The 18,662-nt window shown below is 43.3% G+C and overlaps 1 protein-coding gene across 3 annotated transcripts in view; it reads right to left on the bottom strand.

Moving 5' to 3' along the window:
* Positions 1 to 486: 486 nt before the first annotated feature.
* The window catches only part of PUM3 (pumilio RNA binding family member 3), a 46,413-nt gene continuing 28,237 nt past the window's right edge, over positions 487 to 18,662 (bottom strand). For 2 of the 3 annotated variants that reach the window (XM_019799525.2, XM_019799524.2), the window contains exons 14-18: positions 16,479 to 16,621; positions 8,555 to 8,777; positions 6,939 to 7,026; positions 4,533 to 4,635; positions 487 to 770 (exon numbers count right to left, since the gene is read on the bottom strand). In XM_019799525.2, the coding sequence (XP_019655084.2) occupies positions 638 to 770; positions 4,533 to 4,635; positions 6,939 to 7,026; positions 8,555 to 8,777; positions 16,479 to 16,621 (690 nt within the window). In that variant the 3' untranslated portion in view covers positions 487 to 637. The remainder of the gene's footprint in view (positions 771 to 4,532; positions 4,636 to 6,938; positions 7,027 to 8,554; positions 8,778 to 16,478; positions 16,622 to 18,662) is intronic. The other variant, XM_034646854.1, reaches the window with a different exon arrangement.

Genomic DNA, 18,662 nt, shown 5'->3' with positions numbered 1-18,662 from the left:
CTGTGATGCCCTCATTTCTGTAGCACATTCCCCCCTAGCACTCACCTTACTTGAATGCCTTTCTTTCAGACTAAATCTAACCTGGAACCCAAACCCTAAGGCAGCTGGGAAGGGGGCGGCTCTGGCTGCAGGGCATCCTCTCTCCCTGTAGCCATTAAGGCCCCAAGGCTACTGGAAGTTCCCCCAAGCAAAACTATTCAGTGTCACCTCGCGGCTCCCACCACAGACTACTACCCTGGGCTCCTTTTTGCTATACCCTCCCTTCCTTCAAGGTCCTCAAGTCCCACCTCCTCCATGAAGCCTTCTCAGACTACTGCTTCTGAAGACGTCTTCTCTTCTGAATCAACTCATGCTTCCTACTTGGTATGTATTTGGTTGGTCCCACCGTCTAGGATGGTTAAACCTCTTACGTTACTGCCTCACATCTGATTTGCTCACTACTCAGTATGATAGAGGACTTGGCTGGGATTAAAAAAAAAATGACCATTTTTAGAAAATGTTTTATAAATAGGCTCTTATACAAAAAAGAAACATATACAGAGCACCCAGATTCCGAAGAGGGTGGACCCGAGCCCTTCTTTTCCACACTGGGAAAAGAAGCCAGGAAAAATGATTCTCTCGTTTTTAAGTGTGTCCACTATGCAGCCAGTTTTTCAAGTAGCATTTCTATTCCTTTGCTGGTGCTTTTGTTTTTCTCCAGTGTGGGAATGAGGCCTTTCAGTCCAGCCTTGACTTTGTGTGCAACGTCTTGATCGGAACTCTGGAGAAGGCTGAAGAGAGAAGACAAAGATTAGCAAACAAAAAAATCATGTTTAATAAAAACCCCTTATCATCTGCAATTACAATCGCCACGCAAGGTATAAACAACTCACTGACTTGTGAGACAAGTCTTGTAATGGGAAGCACATCTTCTGAATTCCCCCGCTGAAAGATGGGGGCTGGGAGCCTATGTTCTGAAACGTTTTCTGATCTTGCTGAGAGTCTCTTTCCAGCGCAGGAGCAAGTCCGCTCCGTACAGAACTGGTCCGACATGCACTGTGTTACCTGAGGACTAACACCCTGCCTCAGAAAGATTCCCTGCATGTGTTCTGTCTCCCCTTCCCCACCCCGGTGAACTCAAGAGAACAGAAACCTTTACTTCCTGATTTCACGGCAGCACACGCGCACAGCACGTGGCCGGGAAGTGCTGAGTTACCGAATGAGCACGAGCACAGGGGTGCACACAGGAGAGGAGGAGGGCCCGCTAGGGAAGCGGGGAAGAGCCGGCCCCCTGCCGGCCACCTCAACTCTGTAGCTGACACATGGGAAGGGGTGAGCAGCTCTCCCTTGGAGCCTAATGGCCCAGATCTGAGAGCTGCCTCTGCCACTCGGGAACTGCACAAGCAGGAGCACGCTCTTTAAATTCCCTCAGACTGTTTGCTGACCGATAAACGGGATCAACGACACAATCCACCTTATTCTACGCAGAGAGAGTTTTTGAGGCTCAAATGATCTCGTACCTAAAGCACCTAGACAGAGCCTGACCCTTAGTAAGCACTCAATAAACGTGAGCCATTAAGACAGACAAGTCGGCTCTGCTTTCTGAAACCTTGCTAGAAAGCTCTATCCCCGCAAATGAATGGAGTCCTGGAGGCTTGTAACAGGAAGGCCCCTTTCTCTTTAAACAGGGGCTGAGACACAGGGGCCTGACTGCAGGACGCTGGGGCTGGATCTCCTGGATTCCCCCTTGAGGCTGCCCTCTGAAACACATCCGAAAACCAAATCACATGGCATTTCCCAGAGTCCCTGGTCCTAAGAACGTCCATCACGTGCACAGAGCGGAGGGCGGGTTAGCAGCACCAGGCAGCAGCCCGCTGTTTTGTGCGAGACAAGCAACAAGTACGGCCGGCCAGCTGCAAAGCCGAGAGAGAGTTGTTACAAGTCCCTGTTAGAAGGTAGTTTTTATTTTCTATACCAGCGAAGCACAGTCACATAATCCACAGCAGTAATAAAGGTTAGTATTTGCTGAACATACGTGCTGGATGTACTGCTAAGCGCGCTGGAACCCACCATCTAGCGTGGCCTGTGCGACAACTTGTGATTACCCCAAAGCCAGCTTCACAACCAAGAAAACTAAGTTTCACAGAAGCTGAATAATTTGCCCAAGACCACACAGTGAGCTGGGACTGGAACACAGGCAGCGAGTCCAGAGCCCATGATGACCTCTAAATGCTGGAGAATTCTGCTTCCCTGAGTCATTTTTCAGGCTGCATACAAGGCTGAAACTCTTTTTTTTACCCAGGATGCCTTTTCACTTATTGTAAAAAAGATTTATGGGGGAAAAACACTGCACGAATTTGAAATAAAATATAAAGCAGCAGAGACTTTTACCAAACAAGTCAAGCACACACGACAGTACTCTACAACCGCCCGACACTGACTATTGTATCGATGCACCGGTGTTCCACCTCTGAGCAGTGTTCCACCAGAAACCTGCAGTGTCCTTCTGATGTTTGAGATCCGCCCAAATGGAGCTATGATCGATGAGCAAGCTTTACAAATTAATTGCATGGCATGGCTGAAATTTTTAGTTAATTGTTAATGAAAGGATATGTCAGTAGTATGTGTTAACACTCTAAATGCCTGGTAAAAAAACAAAACAAAACAAAAAAACCTCACATTAAATAAGTCCATTTTTCAGAGAAAGGATTCTGGCTATTCAACATCACCTGGAAAATTAGCTAATTTCAATGAGAAATGAACAAAATGACCTGCACCACCCACATATCTGGCGATCCTGATCTGCCCAAAGAAATGAACGCCCGTAAGGAGTGTGTCTGAGTCTATGTGCTCCAAGTCAAATCATATACTGACTAAAGACTTGTAACATTTACAAATAATGTAGATTAAATTGCATGGGGTGTTGCCCGTGAAACACTGTGGGAAATTCAAATTTAAGATTGGTGTCTCTTTTTCCAAACCTCAGTAACACAGCAGGGAAAAAAAAATCGACAGTGATTGCTTCCCCAAAACAAACAGATCTATTTTAAATGGACGTTGCTAATAGAAGGGTTTCGCATCCAGGAACACAACGCACAGAAACTGACTTCTTGAGGACCTGTGAATTATAAACTCGACATAACTCCGTCTGGAGAATAATAAACAAGTGGAGCACATGCCTTGATTCACAAATCATCAGTTTTCTACCATTTTAATTAGAATAAACAATTAGCTTGCAGACTTCACTAGCAAATGCCTTCAGAATCCTTTTAAGAGTACTTGAAAATCACGAAAGAAAATTGCATGTAAAGTCAGTCATGATTTAAAAAGGAACTTTGTCACCGTTTTCAGAGGGACAAGGCTAATCCATTAAAAATAATGCAATTAAAATTTTGGTCAAAACCATAAATGTGGTGAGACCATCAAATGATACAAATACTGTATGATCTCTCTTATATGTGGCATCTTTTTTTAAAAAATATTATCTATTTATTTGAGAGAGACAGAGCACATGAGTGGGAGGGGGGGCAGAGGGAAAGGGACAAGCAGACATCCCCCTGAGCAGCAAGCCTGACATGGGGGTCCATCCCAGCACTCCAGGATCAGAATCTGAGCTGAAGGCAGGCACTTAACCAACGGAGTCATCCAGGTGCCCCTCTTACACATGGAATCTAACGAAAAAAACAAAAAAACAAAAAAAATCCCAAACCGACCAAGGTCGTAAATACAGAGAACAGATCGGTAGCTGCCAGAGGCAGAAGTACACATGTGGGGGGGAGAGGGTCCGGGAGGAAGGTGTGGATAGGGATACAGGAGATCAAAAGGCAAAAAAATAAAAAATTAAAAAAAAAAATTATAAAAATTTTAAAGAGGGAAAACAAACCAAAACAAAAAGTGATGTGGTCTCTTCTGCATCTGTTCTCAGGATGGTGGAAATGGGCTGCAACAGGCTTAGAGCTTAGGACCAGGGTAGGAGTTGTGATATTAGCCGAACTAATGGCTTATTATTTCACATAATATGTATTTTAAGCCAAACAAATGCTAAATGCAATAGGTGAACTAGTTGCTATAGATCTTTTTTTGAGATACGCAATTAATAACGGCAAAAATAAAGCTCCAGAACACATGCACGTGGCAAGTCCTATGAATTACAGAATTTATAGCAGGGATCCATAATCTGGGGAAAAAGGAGGCAGTGAAAGGGATCTCTACAAATTAATCACATGTAAAGGGCTTTCCTGAGAGGGCAAGAGAAAGAATACGATCACATTTTGGTTGAAACCATAAATGGGGTGAAACACCAAATGAGACCTTGTAAATGGCACAACTTCACAATCCTTGGATCTGGAAGACGGCGGACGAGTAAGGACCGACTGGAAGAGTTTCACTCGGCTTCTACTATTTGGTACACTTGTCTAGACCCTGAGTGACTATGAGGAATACTGAACGATCAGGAACAGAGATCGGAAGCAAGAAAGAAGGTGAAGGAAGCGTCTTCTGCGTGACCAGGCACTCAGGAGGGCCGTGCACAGAAAGGCACGCACCATACGTACCTGGAAAGAATAATGGCACCACGGTTGACGCTGGCCCAGGACTTCAGGTTCTTCATACCAACATGCTCGACAAGTGTTTTTGCAAAACAACCTGAAAAACATACTGAAACTCCGTGAACATTATACAAGATTTAAACTCCCCATCTCCGTCCCAACTGCCCTTAAATCTGCAAAGATGTTTTAATAAAAAAGTGAATAAAAAGAGTTTTCACTCAACCTCCCTTTCACACTAAAAGTTCCAGCTCTGATTTATTTAATGTCTTTTTAATATAGCTATTTCTTTCAACTGTGGTCCAAGTCTTAAACTATGTTTAGCAGTAATTACTCAAGACAAACAATGAGTTCTTATAAAATGCTCACTTGCTCGGGTTTGCATCGCTTCGTATTCTTTAACCCTGACGTGAAAGGTCTTCAGGAAGTCAGTGTTTGACAGCAACACCTCATGCCTGGATGGAATCAAGGTCTCCCTCCTGGGAAATGCTCACTTTGGAAGGTGCCATGAAGAACACTAGTGGTCAGGTGACTGTTCGGCAGCCACCTGGTAATTTCTCTCCACAGAGCTGGACATTCACCCATCAAAAATATTATTCATCTTTTGTTATTTTTTTGTGTGTTATTATCAGATTCCCAAGTTCTTGGTATATAATCTTCAATTCACAGTGCCATTTAAGTGTGACTAATTCTTGGACAACGGAGAAACTCTGAAAACTAGGATTTGGTGCAGATGAAGTGTGGACAACCTATCTTGAAAGCAAGTATCTTGGGTGGGTAGCATGTATAATCCACCCAAAAATACCCAACTGTGAGGACCCTTTAACAGCCAAGGGGCCTCTGGCTACGCAGCTCTACGCCACACGCTAAAGAAGGACCGTAATCAGCTAGTGAGGCAGGCAGTGTTTTCCAAAGGTGAGCACAAGAGTATTTCTAGAATGCTGCACATCCCCACCCCCAGCTGGAGGTGGAATCAATGTCTTCTTTTGAATGCTGGTGGGCCTTTGTGACTGACCTAACCAAGGGAGTGTGGAAAGAGTTTCATTCAATAACTTCTGAGGTTAAATCATAAAAGCACCGAGCACCTGCTTTCTTCTCTTAAAACCCAACCATGGGCTGGGGACTGAGGCTGTTGGACTGAGCCACTGCCAGCCATCGTCTAAGTGGATACTCCGACCCCAAAGAGAGCAGCCCCAAAGGACTGTAAGCAAAACCAGACTTCACCAAACCCTGATCTGATGTTGTTCGAGAACCACCAAGCTTTGAGGTGGTTTGTTACACAGCAACAGAAAACCAAGACAGCTCTAGCCACACTGGTTCAGTGCTACACGAATCTGATACACACGTGAGGTCCCTACAGGCATGTTTTAGGGCTGTCAGTGTAATTAATTAAGGAAAAATATCACTAGAAAATTCTTTGGATTTTTAAAAGCAAGCCAGCCAACTTTTCTGACACGAACTCAGCTCAACTGTGCACCAACTTCTTAATAATGAAAAATGACTTACTACGTTATTTTTTCTTCAACATTTGTTACAAGAAGCTTTCTCCTTCACAAAAAGTTTGCATTGAAAACCAGCCCCAAGTGTTTATTCTTAAAGGCAGAGTGAGAAGTGACAGCTCGACTGCCAGATTGATTGCCTCACTAGCCATTAGAACTGCAACTTGCCTCAAGACATAAATTCATGATCTGTCACTTTTCTCGGACACAATGACAGAAAGCCCAAACTGTTTGAACTCAGTGCAGGGAGATGTCCTTAGCAGCTAAAATGCTGGATGGAGCTCGAATTTAGTAACAGAAGGTCTGGTCAAAGACAGGGCCGAGAAAGGAATGGTATGCAACTTTTCAATTCAATTCAAAGATGCTGTCTCCTCCTCTTGAGAGCTGAGTTTCCACAGAGCAGCTGTGAGGGGTGTGAAAAACCACAAAGGCCAAGGACTGGCTTGCTCTGTGGTCACATGTATTTCCATGCCAAACAGGCATCAGTTCAAGATTCTGATGAGGACAATTTTCTTCTGCTTATCCCTTCCTCCACCCTAGAGATAGATATCCTGCTTTTCAACTGGGGTAGTGACACTCACAAATGTCTTCCAACCCCAGCTCTCACCCCCGCCAAGGAACAGAATGGCATTTTAGGGCCCTGGCTGTACCAGGTCAGAAGTCTGAGGTCGCAAGGGAGGAGAGGCAGTGAGGGAGGGTGGGAAAGAGAAAGGAAATTAAAGGACTCCAGGACATAAACTTCCAGCACTTACTAAAGCATTATCTGTAAGCACTAAATCATTTCTTGTCCTAGACACAATTTCTAAACACTCAACAAATTTCATCTGAACATAAATGGTGGGCATCATGTTCAGGGCTGCCAGGGATTAGGAAATTCCACAGATGATGCAAGAAAAGTTCATGTTTTACAGTCTACCTTCTCTTCCACTTTCCTTCATCTTCTCATCTTGTTCTATTAACCACTTCAGAACTAGATGTCCCGCGGGATGCTCTGCAACATGAAGCTGGAAGGAAAACACAGAGAGCTGTTTTCAGCCACGCCCTGGCCTACCATCCGTCTTCAACCACGCACAGGTGAGGACACGGCCACGTGGGAACTTCCACAGTGCTGAGGAGGTCTTTACCGAGAATGACCATGCATACCCGGATCTGGTCCAATCCCCAGACTGACACGCAGAGGGATGGTTATTAAGGTAGCCACTGAAAAGCACTCAAGCCAGGCTCCGGAGCTCCCCACTGAACAGCACCAGCCCAGTGCCCGTGTCAAGATCATGCCGGCCACCATTCAGGTTGCAATATGCAGTCCGGGGCACAAATAAACCTATGGGACCAAACGTTACAGCAGAGAAACACGGAAAGCTGGTGCTGAATGATGTTTAAATATGAACTGGTCTCCCACACCAAGGATCTCTCCTTATGGAGAATGGAGACAACATCCCATCTTCTAGGGAGAAAACTCATCATGGGTACATCTTCCCAGCTTGATAATCTGCTCTGCTCTATGAGGGCAGGTACAGGGCTTCAGGAAGGCCCATGGGCTACATCAGCACACAGCAGGCTCCGCACACACGTCTGGTCACCAGGCTTACGACCTAGTGCAGGACAAAGGCCCTGCACGGTTGGCCTTCTGCCCTCCTCTCTTCCTTCTGCCAACTGATCTCCTATCCTGAGCCCTGGAGCCTTCTGTTCTCAACCACGCCAAGCCGCTTTCTTCCTTCGGACTGCCTACAATCCTCTGGTCTCGGCAGAGCTTTCACTGCCTCGGGGAAGCCTTCCTGGGGACAGGCTGGCTTCCGTTCTCATACAGTCCCACAGAACCCACAGGCTTCCCTCACAGCGCTTATCTCAATCCTAACTTAGGTAATTATACGTGTACCTGTTCACTTAAATATTGTGCTCAACAGAATGGTAAGCTCTGGGGGGTGGGGACAGTGCTGATCACTGCCTCGCACAAATCAGGTACGTGAATCAATGAACTTCAGATGTAAGGCAGAATTATTCAAGGGCCAAAAACATAGGCAGGCGCTATCAGAAAGAGCATTTTTTTAATGAGAGGGAATTGGGGAAGACTTCCATGAGAAGGATTCTGGGGTCCTTGCAGGATGAGTGAGGCCTTCTGCACGGACAGCACAGCAAAATGGAGACACGGGTAGCATCCAGGCTGAGGGAAGCATCTAGGCTGAGGGAAGCAACATTTGCAAATGCAGAGAAGTGCCAAAACCCAAAGCAAAATCAAAATAGAATTAAGAGCATAGAATATGCTAGAAAGGCAGTCTGGGGCCAATCGTGGACAACAGAGAGCCACATTAAGAAGATTCTGTTTCTCCTCTTCTGTAGGTAGTATGAAGTCATGGGAACATTTTGCGAAAGTGTTGTAATGGCACCGGATTTTGAATTCACAACAATCAGATGTGCTGTCAGGATGGGGTGAGGTGAGACAATTAGCGTTCGAATTCCTTTACAGCAACATTCTCAGTGATGGGGGTTTTTGCAACATCGCCGCTTTCCACCTGTCTTGCAAGAGCACGTTACCTCTCCGTCCTTGCCACCTGGGTGGAGCTCTGCCGCTGCTAAGCTGGCGATGGCATTCATGGCAGGCTGAACGTCCCCAGTGGCGGCTCCCAGAATGTCAGACACCAACACACACGCGGACTTATCCAGCACCAGTTCTTGGGCGTGTCCTTGCAGGTAGCTTAACAAAGCGGGAGAGATGGCCTCTAAGAGCTCTCGTCGGCGGATCGCTGTATCCTTCTTACTGCAGGAACATGGTGAATGAGGCGTTAAGGTAAGATGAAAGGCAAAGGAAATACAGCAATCTTATTACCACAAAACCCTCTAAGGCTTAAAACAGTCTTTGTCAAACGTACTGCAATCGTCTGTCCTTACTGTGCATGCAGGCAATAAGCAATTTAAGGGTGGGATACCTCTCTTCCATCTTTGTGACCCCAGCATCTGAATAGTGCCTGGCACAGAACAAGCACTCGGTAAGTGAACCTTGCCTTACGTAACACCACAACAGCCCAAACCAATCCAAAATCCAAACAGCAGCAACAATTATAACACAGGATTAGACCACTTTATGGACTCTACTCTCTAGCATACTTCACTATGTGATACCAGGAGCTTCAAGTGAAACTGACTTCCGGGGAGGATGGTGGGGTAGGAGGACCCCTCCGCCCATGGATACCACTAGGTAACACCCACATCAGTGTAAATAACCCAGAGAACGACCACAGGATCAGCACAACAGACTCTCCATAGCTAAATGTAGAGAAGAGGCCTTATGGATGAGGGCAGGAAGGGTAGAGGCACTTTGGGAGCAAAAAGGACCTCCAGGACTGTGGAAGGAATACAGCGGGTGTGGAGAAGGGAGGGAAATAGACCCTCATATCAGGCACCCCATGCACGGGGTGCCTGTGTGGGGAAGACGACTCCCCATAACATTTGGCTTTGAAATTCAGCAGGGCATAATTTCATGAGTTCTTACAATCAGTGGGGCTTAACACCTGGAATTTTAGAAAATTAGCATGCTTGACTTGGGAGAACTGGAAGGGTGGGAGGAAATGGGAGTCCCTGCCTTAAGGAGATAGCACAGCAAACAGCTCTGTGGAGACACAGCCCAGAAGCCAGCAGTTTAAAAAGCATCTGGAGTATACGGGAGTGCAATCTGTTTACTATTCTCACAGCCTGTGATGGAGGGGCAGGGACCCTTGGGAGACTTCTACAGGAACAAAGAAGAGTGGTCACTTCCCTTCCCTGTCCCCCAGCCAAGATACATGGACACCTGTGGGTACCCTGCCTGGACAACACTCTCCGCCTGATTTGCTAATAGCGTGCCCCACCCCTGAGCACATCTGCAGCACAGCCCCTCCAGCTAGGCCTCAGCTCCAGGGCCCCTCCCACAGGAGAGCAGCGCCAACCTTGCTAACACCGCATTCTCTGGCAGACCTCCCTCCTCCAATGCGCCCTTGGCCAGAGACCATCCAAAGCAGCTCGGCAAGCTGACAGGGGCCAGCACCACTCGAAAGCAACTCCTGGCCCGGGGAGAGGGGAAGTGAACCACATACACCAGCCCAAAGCAGCTCCAGCAGTGTCTGGGGCAGAGAGCTGGTCTGACTGCAGGCTCTGACCACCAACAAAAGTTTCTAAGCGGACAACACCGCAGTTTGGTGCCACTGCATCTCTGGCAAACACCTGGTGTGCCTCAACTCAAGTCCAAGGCGGCCCCCCACTGGCCCACTAACAACACAGGGACCAAACACCGCCCACGACAGGGAAAGAGAGCCCCTGCACCTAAGTGGAATGAAGGAAAAAGTGGCTCGGCCACAACAGTAGCGTGCACATAGCACACAGACTAGGCACCCCCGAGGGCCAGGTTCTGGGGACCAGGGGACACCTCACTGCAGGACACTACAGGACCTCTGCCTCATAAGGCCACTACCATCAAGGGCAGGAGACATAGCTGACTTTCCTAACACACAGAAACAGACACAGTGGGGCGCCTGGGTGGCACAGCGGTTAAGCGTCTGCCTTCGGCTCAGGGCGTGATCCCGGCATTATGGGATCGAGCCCCACATCAGGCTCTTCTGCTATGAGCCTGCTTCTTCCTCTCCCACTCCCCCTGCTTGTGTTCCCTCTCTCGCTGACTGTCTCTATCTCTGTCAAATAAATAAATAAAATCTTTAAAAAAAAAAAAAAAAAAGAAACAGACACAGAGAGTTAGACAAAATGAGGACTGTGTCTCAAATGAAAGAACAGGACCCAAATCAGCAAGAGGCCTAAATGAAACAGAGGTAATAATACACCCGATAGAGAATTTCTAGTAATGGTCATAAAGATACTCACCGGACTTGAGAAGAGTGGAAAAGCTCAGTGAGATCCTCAACAAAGAGACAGAAAACACAAAGGAACCAATCAGATATGAAGAGTATAGTAACTGAAATTAAAAATATGCTGGATGGAATAAATAGTAGACTACTATTCTACTAACAGAATAGATCAGTGACCTGGAGGACAGAGTCATGGAAAGCAATCAAGCTGAAACAAGAGAGAGAAGAAACAATAATAAAAAATGAAAACAGATTTAAGGGAACTCAGTGACATCATCAAGCATAATAGTATTCACATTATAGGGATCCTGGAAAAAGAAGAGAGAGAAAAGGGGCAGAAGACTTACTTGAAGCAGTAACAGCTGAAAAATTTTCCAAATCTAGGAAAGAAAACATACCCAGACCCAGGAGGTACAGACAGCTCCCAACAAAATCAAACCAAGGAGGTCCACACCAAGACAAGTAACAATTCAAATGATGAAAAGTAGTGATAAAGAGAGAATTTTAAAAGCAGCAAGAGAAAAGAAAACATTTATATACAAGGGAAATCCCCAAGGCTAGCAGCAGACTTTCCAGCAGAAACTTGACAGGCCAGAAGCAAGGGGCATGATACATTCAAAGTGCACAAAGAAAAAAACCTGCAACCAAGAAAATTACTCAACAAGGTTATCATTCAGAATAGAAGGAGAGAGAGTTTCCCGGGCACCACTAAGCCAGGCCTATAAGAAATGTTAGAGTGGACTCTAAGTGGACCATAAGCAGAATTAAGTAAAGTAGGAAGCATAAAAGTAGTAACATTATGTAAATCTATAAAAATCAGTCAAGGGAGTCACAAAATAAAAGGATGGAAAGTATAACACCATATACCTAAAATGAGAGGGGGAGGAGAAAGCTACCAATTTAGCACTTTTAGAATGGGTTCGAACGAAGTGACTATCAACTTAACATGGACTGCTGTATGCATAAGATGTCATATATAAACCTAATGATAACCAAAATTCAAAAAACCAGTAATAGATATGAACTGAATAAAGAAAAAGGAATCCACGTGTATCACTAACCAAAACCAGCAAACTGTGAAAGACAAGAGCAAGAGAAGGAACCGAAAACTATAAAAAACCATAAAATTAGTAACAAAAGGCAGTAAGTACATATCGATCAATATTTACTATGAATGTAAATGGACTAAACACTCCAATAAAAACACACAGGTTGACAGAATGTATAAAAAAAGACCCATCTAAATGTTGCCTACAAGACTCATTTCAGACCTAAAGACATGCACAATGCTAGTGAAGGGATGGAGAAACATCTAGCATGCAGATGGAAGTAAAAAGATAGCTGGGGTGGCAATACTGAGATCGGACAAAACAGACTTTAACACAAAGACTGCAACAAGAGACAGATGAGGATACTGCATCATTATTAAGGGGACAATCTAACAAGAAGATATAACGATTGTAAATATTCATGCACCCAATGTGGGAGCACCCAAATACACAAAGCAGTTAATAACAGACAGAAAGGAAGTAATTAATAGGAATACAACAATAATACAATAATACAACATTAGGGGACCTTAACACCCCCCTTACATCAATGGACAGATCATGTGAACAGAAAATCAACAAGGAAACAGTGGCTACGAATGACACATTGCACCAGAGGGATGTAACAGACGTAACAGATACATTCAGAACATTCCAATCTAAAACAGTAGAATATACATTCTTTTCAAGTTCATATGGAACATTCTACAAAGTAGATCACATATTAGTTCACAAAACAAATCTCAACAAATTCAGAAAGAATCACGTCATATTATGTATCTTTTCTGACCACAATGCTATGAAAGTAGGAATCAACCACAAGAAAAAATCTGCAAAGAACACAAATACATGGAAGTTAAATAACATGCTACTAAACAATGAATGGGTCAACCAAAAAATCAAAGAGGAAATGAAAAAATGCTAGGAGACAAATTAAAATGAAGACACAAGTGGTGCTAAGCGGTAAATACATAGCAATAGCGACCTGCCTCAAGAAGCAAGAAACACCTCAGATAATCTAACCTTACCCGTAAGAGAGCTAGAAAAAGAAGAACAATGAAACCCAAAACCAGTAGAAGGAAGGAAATAACGAAGATCAGAGCAGAAATAAACAAAATAGAAACTAAAAAACCCCAATAGGACAGATCAATGAAACCAGGAGCTGGTTCTTTGAAAAGATGAACAAATTGATAAACATTTAGCCAGACTTATAAAAAAAAGAGAGGGCTCGGCGCGCCTGGGTGGCTCAGTTGTTAAGCGTCTGCCTGCGGCTCGGGTCATGAGTCCAGCATTCTGGGATTGAGCCCTGCATTGGGCTCCCTGCTCAGCGGGAAGCCTGCTTCTCCCTCTCCCACTCCCCCTGCTTGTGTTCCCTCTCTCGCTGCCTCTCTGTCAAATAAATAAATAAAATCTTAAAAAAAAGAGAGGGCTCAAACAAACAAAATCAGAAATTAAAGACGAGAAGTAACAACCCACACCACAGAAATACAAAGGATTACAAACGAATCTTATGAAAAATTAAATGCCCACAAATTGGACAACCTATAAAAAAGGGATAAATTCCTAGAAACATATAACGTCCACAAACTAAATCCGGAAGAAACAGGAAATTTGAACAGGCTGACTACCAGCAATGAAACTGAAAGAGTAATAAAAAAATTTCCAACAAACAAAAGTCCAGGATCAGACGGCTTCACCAGTGAATTCTATCAACATTTAATTAAGCGTTAATACCTATTCTTTTCAAACTATTCCAAAAAATGGAAGGAAAGCTTCTAAATTCATTCTATAAGGCCAGCATTACCCTGATACCAAACCAGACAAAGGCAACTACAAAAAAGAAAGAGAATCACAGGCCAATCTCTCTGATGAACACAGACGCAAAAATCCTCAACAAAATATTAGCAAACCAAATCCATTAATACATTAAAAAAAACCATCCACCACAATCAACTGGGATTTATTCTTGGATGCAAGGGTGGTTCAATATTCACAAATCAATCAACATGACACATCACACCAACAAGAGAAAGGATAAAAACCATATGATCACTTCATTAAATGCAGAAAAAGCATCTGACAAAGCACAACATCCATTCATGATACAGCCCTCAACGCGGTAGGTTTAGAGAGAACACACCACAACACAGCAAAGCCCATATATTAAAAACCCACAGCTAACATCACCTTCAATGACAAAAAACTGAGAGCTTTCCCCTAAGATCAGGAACAAGACAAGGATGTCCACTCTCAGCGCTTTCATTCAGCCGAGTATTGGAAGTGCTAGCCACTGCAATCAGACAGCATCGAGAAATAAAAGGAATCCAAATAAGTAAGGAAGAAGAAAAACTTTCACTATTGGCAGATGACATACTATACAGAGTAAACCCTAAAGATTCCACCAAAAATCTACTAGACCTGATAAATGAATTCAGTAAGGTTGCAGGATACAAAATCAATATACAGAAATCCACTGCATTTCTATACACTAATAATGAAGTAACAGAAAGAAAAATTAAGAAAACAATTCCGTTTACAATTGCACCAAAAGAAGAAAATACTTAGGAATAAACTTAAACAAGGATGTGAAACACCTGTCTGAAAACTGTAAAACACTGAAGAAAGAAACTGACGGTGACACAAACTGAATGGAAACATATTTTGTGCTCGTGAACTGGAAGAACAAAGTCCACACTCCCCAAAGCAATCTATAGATTTCATGCAATCCCTATCAAAATACCAACAGCATTTTCCCCAGAACTTGAACAAATAATCCTCAAATTTGTATGGAACTACAAAAGACCCTGAATAGCCAAAGTGATCTTAAGAAAGAACACAACTGGAGGTATGGCAATCCCAGATTTCAAGATAAACTACAAAGCTGTAGTAATTAAAACAGTAAAATATTGGCATAAAAACAGACACATAGACCAATGGAAAAGAACAGACAGCCGAGAAATAAACCCTCAATTAATCTTCAACAAAAGATTGTGAGGCAAGAATATGCAATGGGAAAGGGACAGTCTCTTCAACAAAGGTGTTGGGAAAAGTGGACGGCTACATGCAAAAGAATGAAACTGGACCACTTTCTTACACCATACACAAAAATAAACTCAAAATAGATTAAGGACCTGTGAGACCTGAAATCATAAAAATCCAAGAAGAGAACACAGGCAGTAATTTCTCTGACATTGTCCATAGCAACTTTTTTCTAAATATGTCTCCTGAGGCAAAGGAAAGGAAAGCAAAAATAAACTAAAAATAAAAAGCTACTGCACAGCAAAGGAAACAATCAACAAAACTCAAAGACAATCTACCGATCGAGAGAAGATATTTGCAAGTGACATCTGATAATGGGTTAGTATCCAAAATATATAAAGAACTGACAAAACTCAACACCAGAAAATCAAAGAATCCAATTAAAAAATGGGCAGAAGATATGAATGGACATTTCCCCAAAGAAGCCATCCAAGTGGCCAACAGACACATGAAAAGATGCTCAGCATCACTCAGCATCAGGGAAATACAAATCAAAACCACAACGAGATACCACCTCATTATCTGTCAAGATCAATAACATAAGAAACAACAAGTGTTGGTGAGGATGTGGAGAAAAAGGAGCCCTCGTGAACTGCTGGTGGGAATGCAAACTGGTGCAGCCACTGTGGAAAACAGTACGGAGGTTCCTCAGAAAATTACAAATGGAATCACCTCATGATCCAGTGATCGCACTACTAGGTATTTACCCAAAGAATATGAAAACGTGAACTTGAAAAGATACATGCACCCTTATGTTTACAGCAGCATTTTTTACGACAGCTGAATTATGAAAGCAGTCCAAGTGTCCATCCATTGATGAATGAATAAAGAAGAGGTGGTATATATGTAAAGGAATATTATTCAGCCATAAAAAAAGAATGCGAGCTTGCCATCTTCAACAGCATGGATGGCTCTCCAGGGTAGAAGGCTAAGCGAAATAAGTCAGTCAGAGAAACATAAATACCGTATGATTTCGCTCACATGTAGAATTTAAGAAACCAAATGAACAAAGAAAAAAAAAGACAAAGCGAAAACCACTCTTAACTCGAGAGAATAAACTGTTACCAGAGGGGAGGTGGGGGGGGGGATGGGTATAACAGGTGAAGTGAATTAAAAAGCACACTTAACGCGATGAGCACTGAGTAATGTACAGAACTGTTCAATCAATACATTGTAACCTGAAGCTAATGTAACACTGTATGTTAACAACACCAGAGTTAAAAAAAAAACACAAAACAACCTTAAAAACATTCCTATAGTTTAAACTGAACAAATAAAGAGAGCAAAATCAAACCAAACTGCATACACTGAGCACCTACTATGTGCCAGGCACCCAGAGGCATTCTTTTGGGACGATACTTTTATTTCTTTTTCCAGATAAAAAGAATCTGTCAAAATTACAGGCTTAAAAATGGGATTTACCTTCTGAGTTTTAGAGAAGCAGCACGATAGAGGGTATGCGTGCATGAACAGATTTCTGGAAACAAGCTACTTACGTAGCAGAGGAGCAAAGGGCTCCAGCGCCTCGATTCTTCTTACCTGTGTGCGTTGCCATCTCCTTTCTGCAGGACCTCAATGATCTCTCGCACCGTATGTGCAGGATCTCTGGGGCTCAGCAGGTACAACAGGACCTTCCTCCCATATTTGTCATTTACTATGTTAGGCAAGGAACTAATAATTTCCTGGAAAATTAAGAAACAAAAAACTGAACCTATGTGCTTAAAATAACGTACACTTGAAATCTGAAGGGTACAGAAGGCTCCACGCTTAACTATTTTCTCCCACGCACTTAATAGAAAATGTGGAGCTGATTTTGAAATCTTGTCCTTAAAGCACAAAGACTGACGCTCAGAACACAGAACTGATCCTGGATTGTGACCAGCATTACTGAACAAGCCGTTTATAGAACTGACCGAGCTCAAGGACTTAAAAAACCTTTACAGGAGCTCTCTTCCTTTACTGTGACCAATAGTTCTCAGGCCACTGTTACTAGGAACGTGGCTTGCTGGGGTCACCGAGCAGATATAATTTGCAGCTGCTCTCCACATAGAATCAGCATCGATAAAGAACATTGTTATTAGAATCTCCCCACTGAGATGTATGTAAAGAGAGAGAAAGGAACTCTGTTATATGAACAAGCGAATAAAGGCTTTTAAAGTTAGTTGCTTATTCATGGCAAACGAAGGCTGTTTAAGTATTGCATTGAAAACAAAAATAGGGGGAAGGGGAATCACGGAGCAGTTACAAATAATTACACTCTATGACATTTCCAATCAACTTCCCAAGAACAATAATCTCCTTTTCTAGTTTGTGTGAATTGAAGTAACAAAGGGAATGTCATCCCCACCCCAACTAAGCTCCTGTGTAAATGTGCTGATATTTCCAGACAGAGAAGTCACGGTTTAAAAATTCCTTTATTCCTAATAGAGAATCTGCAACAGAAAAAATCGTCTGTTTTTCCCCTCTAACATTCCTAATTCTTGCAACAAGCCCAAGAGATACTCAAGGCCCTACATGTTTGCGTGGCACAGGCCCTGCAGAACTGGCTGGGGCCACGGAAAGTCAGTGGCAGGGCTCTGACTAGTCTTGGTCCCCTGACTCCATGGAAAGGAATTCCCCATGAGATAACATATACTCATATGTGCTCTTTTCTTAAATAACCGTTGATTACAAAGAGATTAATAATTTAATGCAAGGAGCCAAGTTAAAAATGAAGTTGGTCATCGAAGAGATCCCAATACGACAAAATCTGTGACCCCAAGGTTGGTGAGATGCAACCCCAGAATCCATACATCAGTTCTCTTTTTTCAAATCCCAACCTTCCCATATTGTCTGCATGAAAGTATATCGTGCTTCCTAAAATTAGTCATAGCCGCTAACACTTGATAAGCACTGAGAGGCACCAGACCCAGTGCAGAGAGGAGGACGCCCAGCAGCCCAAATACCATGACGATGCCATGACAGAGGGCTACAGTTCCTTTCATTTTACTAATAAGCAGCCCGAGGTAATTTAGATAGGTAAAGTGACTTGTAGATGTGAAAGGTCACTTATCCGTGACATGGCCAACCCAGGGCAGGATTGCTTCTTTGCATGATTCTAAGCCCCACCGTACTCCTACTTTTGAAGAAGTTTAAGGTCACACATGAAGATCTCCTCATACAACATAAAGGTTTTCAGAGAAGAGATGCAAAAGATGTAACCGCCTCGAAATGAATATGGATTTCAACCACCCGGGGAAAAAAAGCACTTCAAATTTCAGTAAGAAAGGAAGACACAAAAAAGTGTCCATGCCTTATCACGAGGGAGGGAGCTCTTTCGTAATCTCAAGGTAAACATGTCTCAAAGTGGGCCCAGGATATGTATTTTTGATAATGAAGCATTTAGTACCACAAACATAGGCTACCTTTAGTGTGGCTTTTCCGACTTAAGGTTTAACCAACTCCTAAAAGACAGATGCTTTAATTTGTTGAAAGGAGAGAGCGAAAATGATATAAAGCTTAAGTCAATTTCTACGATCATTAACCCGCCCCCACCAACGCTGCTGTCCTTAAAGAAAACCAGTCTGGGGTATAGTATCTTTAGAGCAATTGCTTTTTTGAAAAGCAAAAAACCAAAAAATCAAAAAACAGAACAAAACCAACGAAACAAAACCTTAGGGGAGTATGCAGTAAAGAGCTATAAATGGCTGCTGTTTATTTCTAATTAACGTGTTTTTCCTTTGG

Source organism: Ailuropoda melanoleuca, chromosome 17 (genome assembly GCF_002007445.2).
Source record: "Ailuropoda melanoleuca isolate Jingjing chromosome 17, ASM200744v2, whole genome shotgun sequence".
In the NCBI taxonomy this organism is placed as follows: Eukaryota; Metazoa; Chordata; class Mammalia; order Carnivora; family Ursidae; genus Ailuropoda; species Ailuropoda melanoleuca.
The sequence above is the reverse complement of the archived record's forward strand: the minus strand, read 5'-3'. Positions and strand labels throughout refer to the sequence as shown.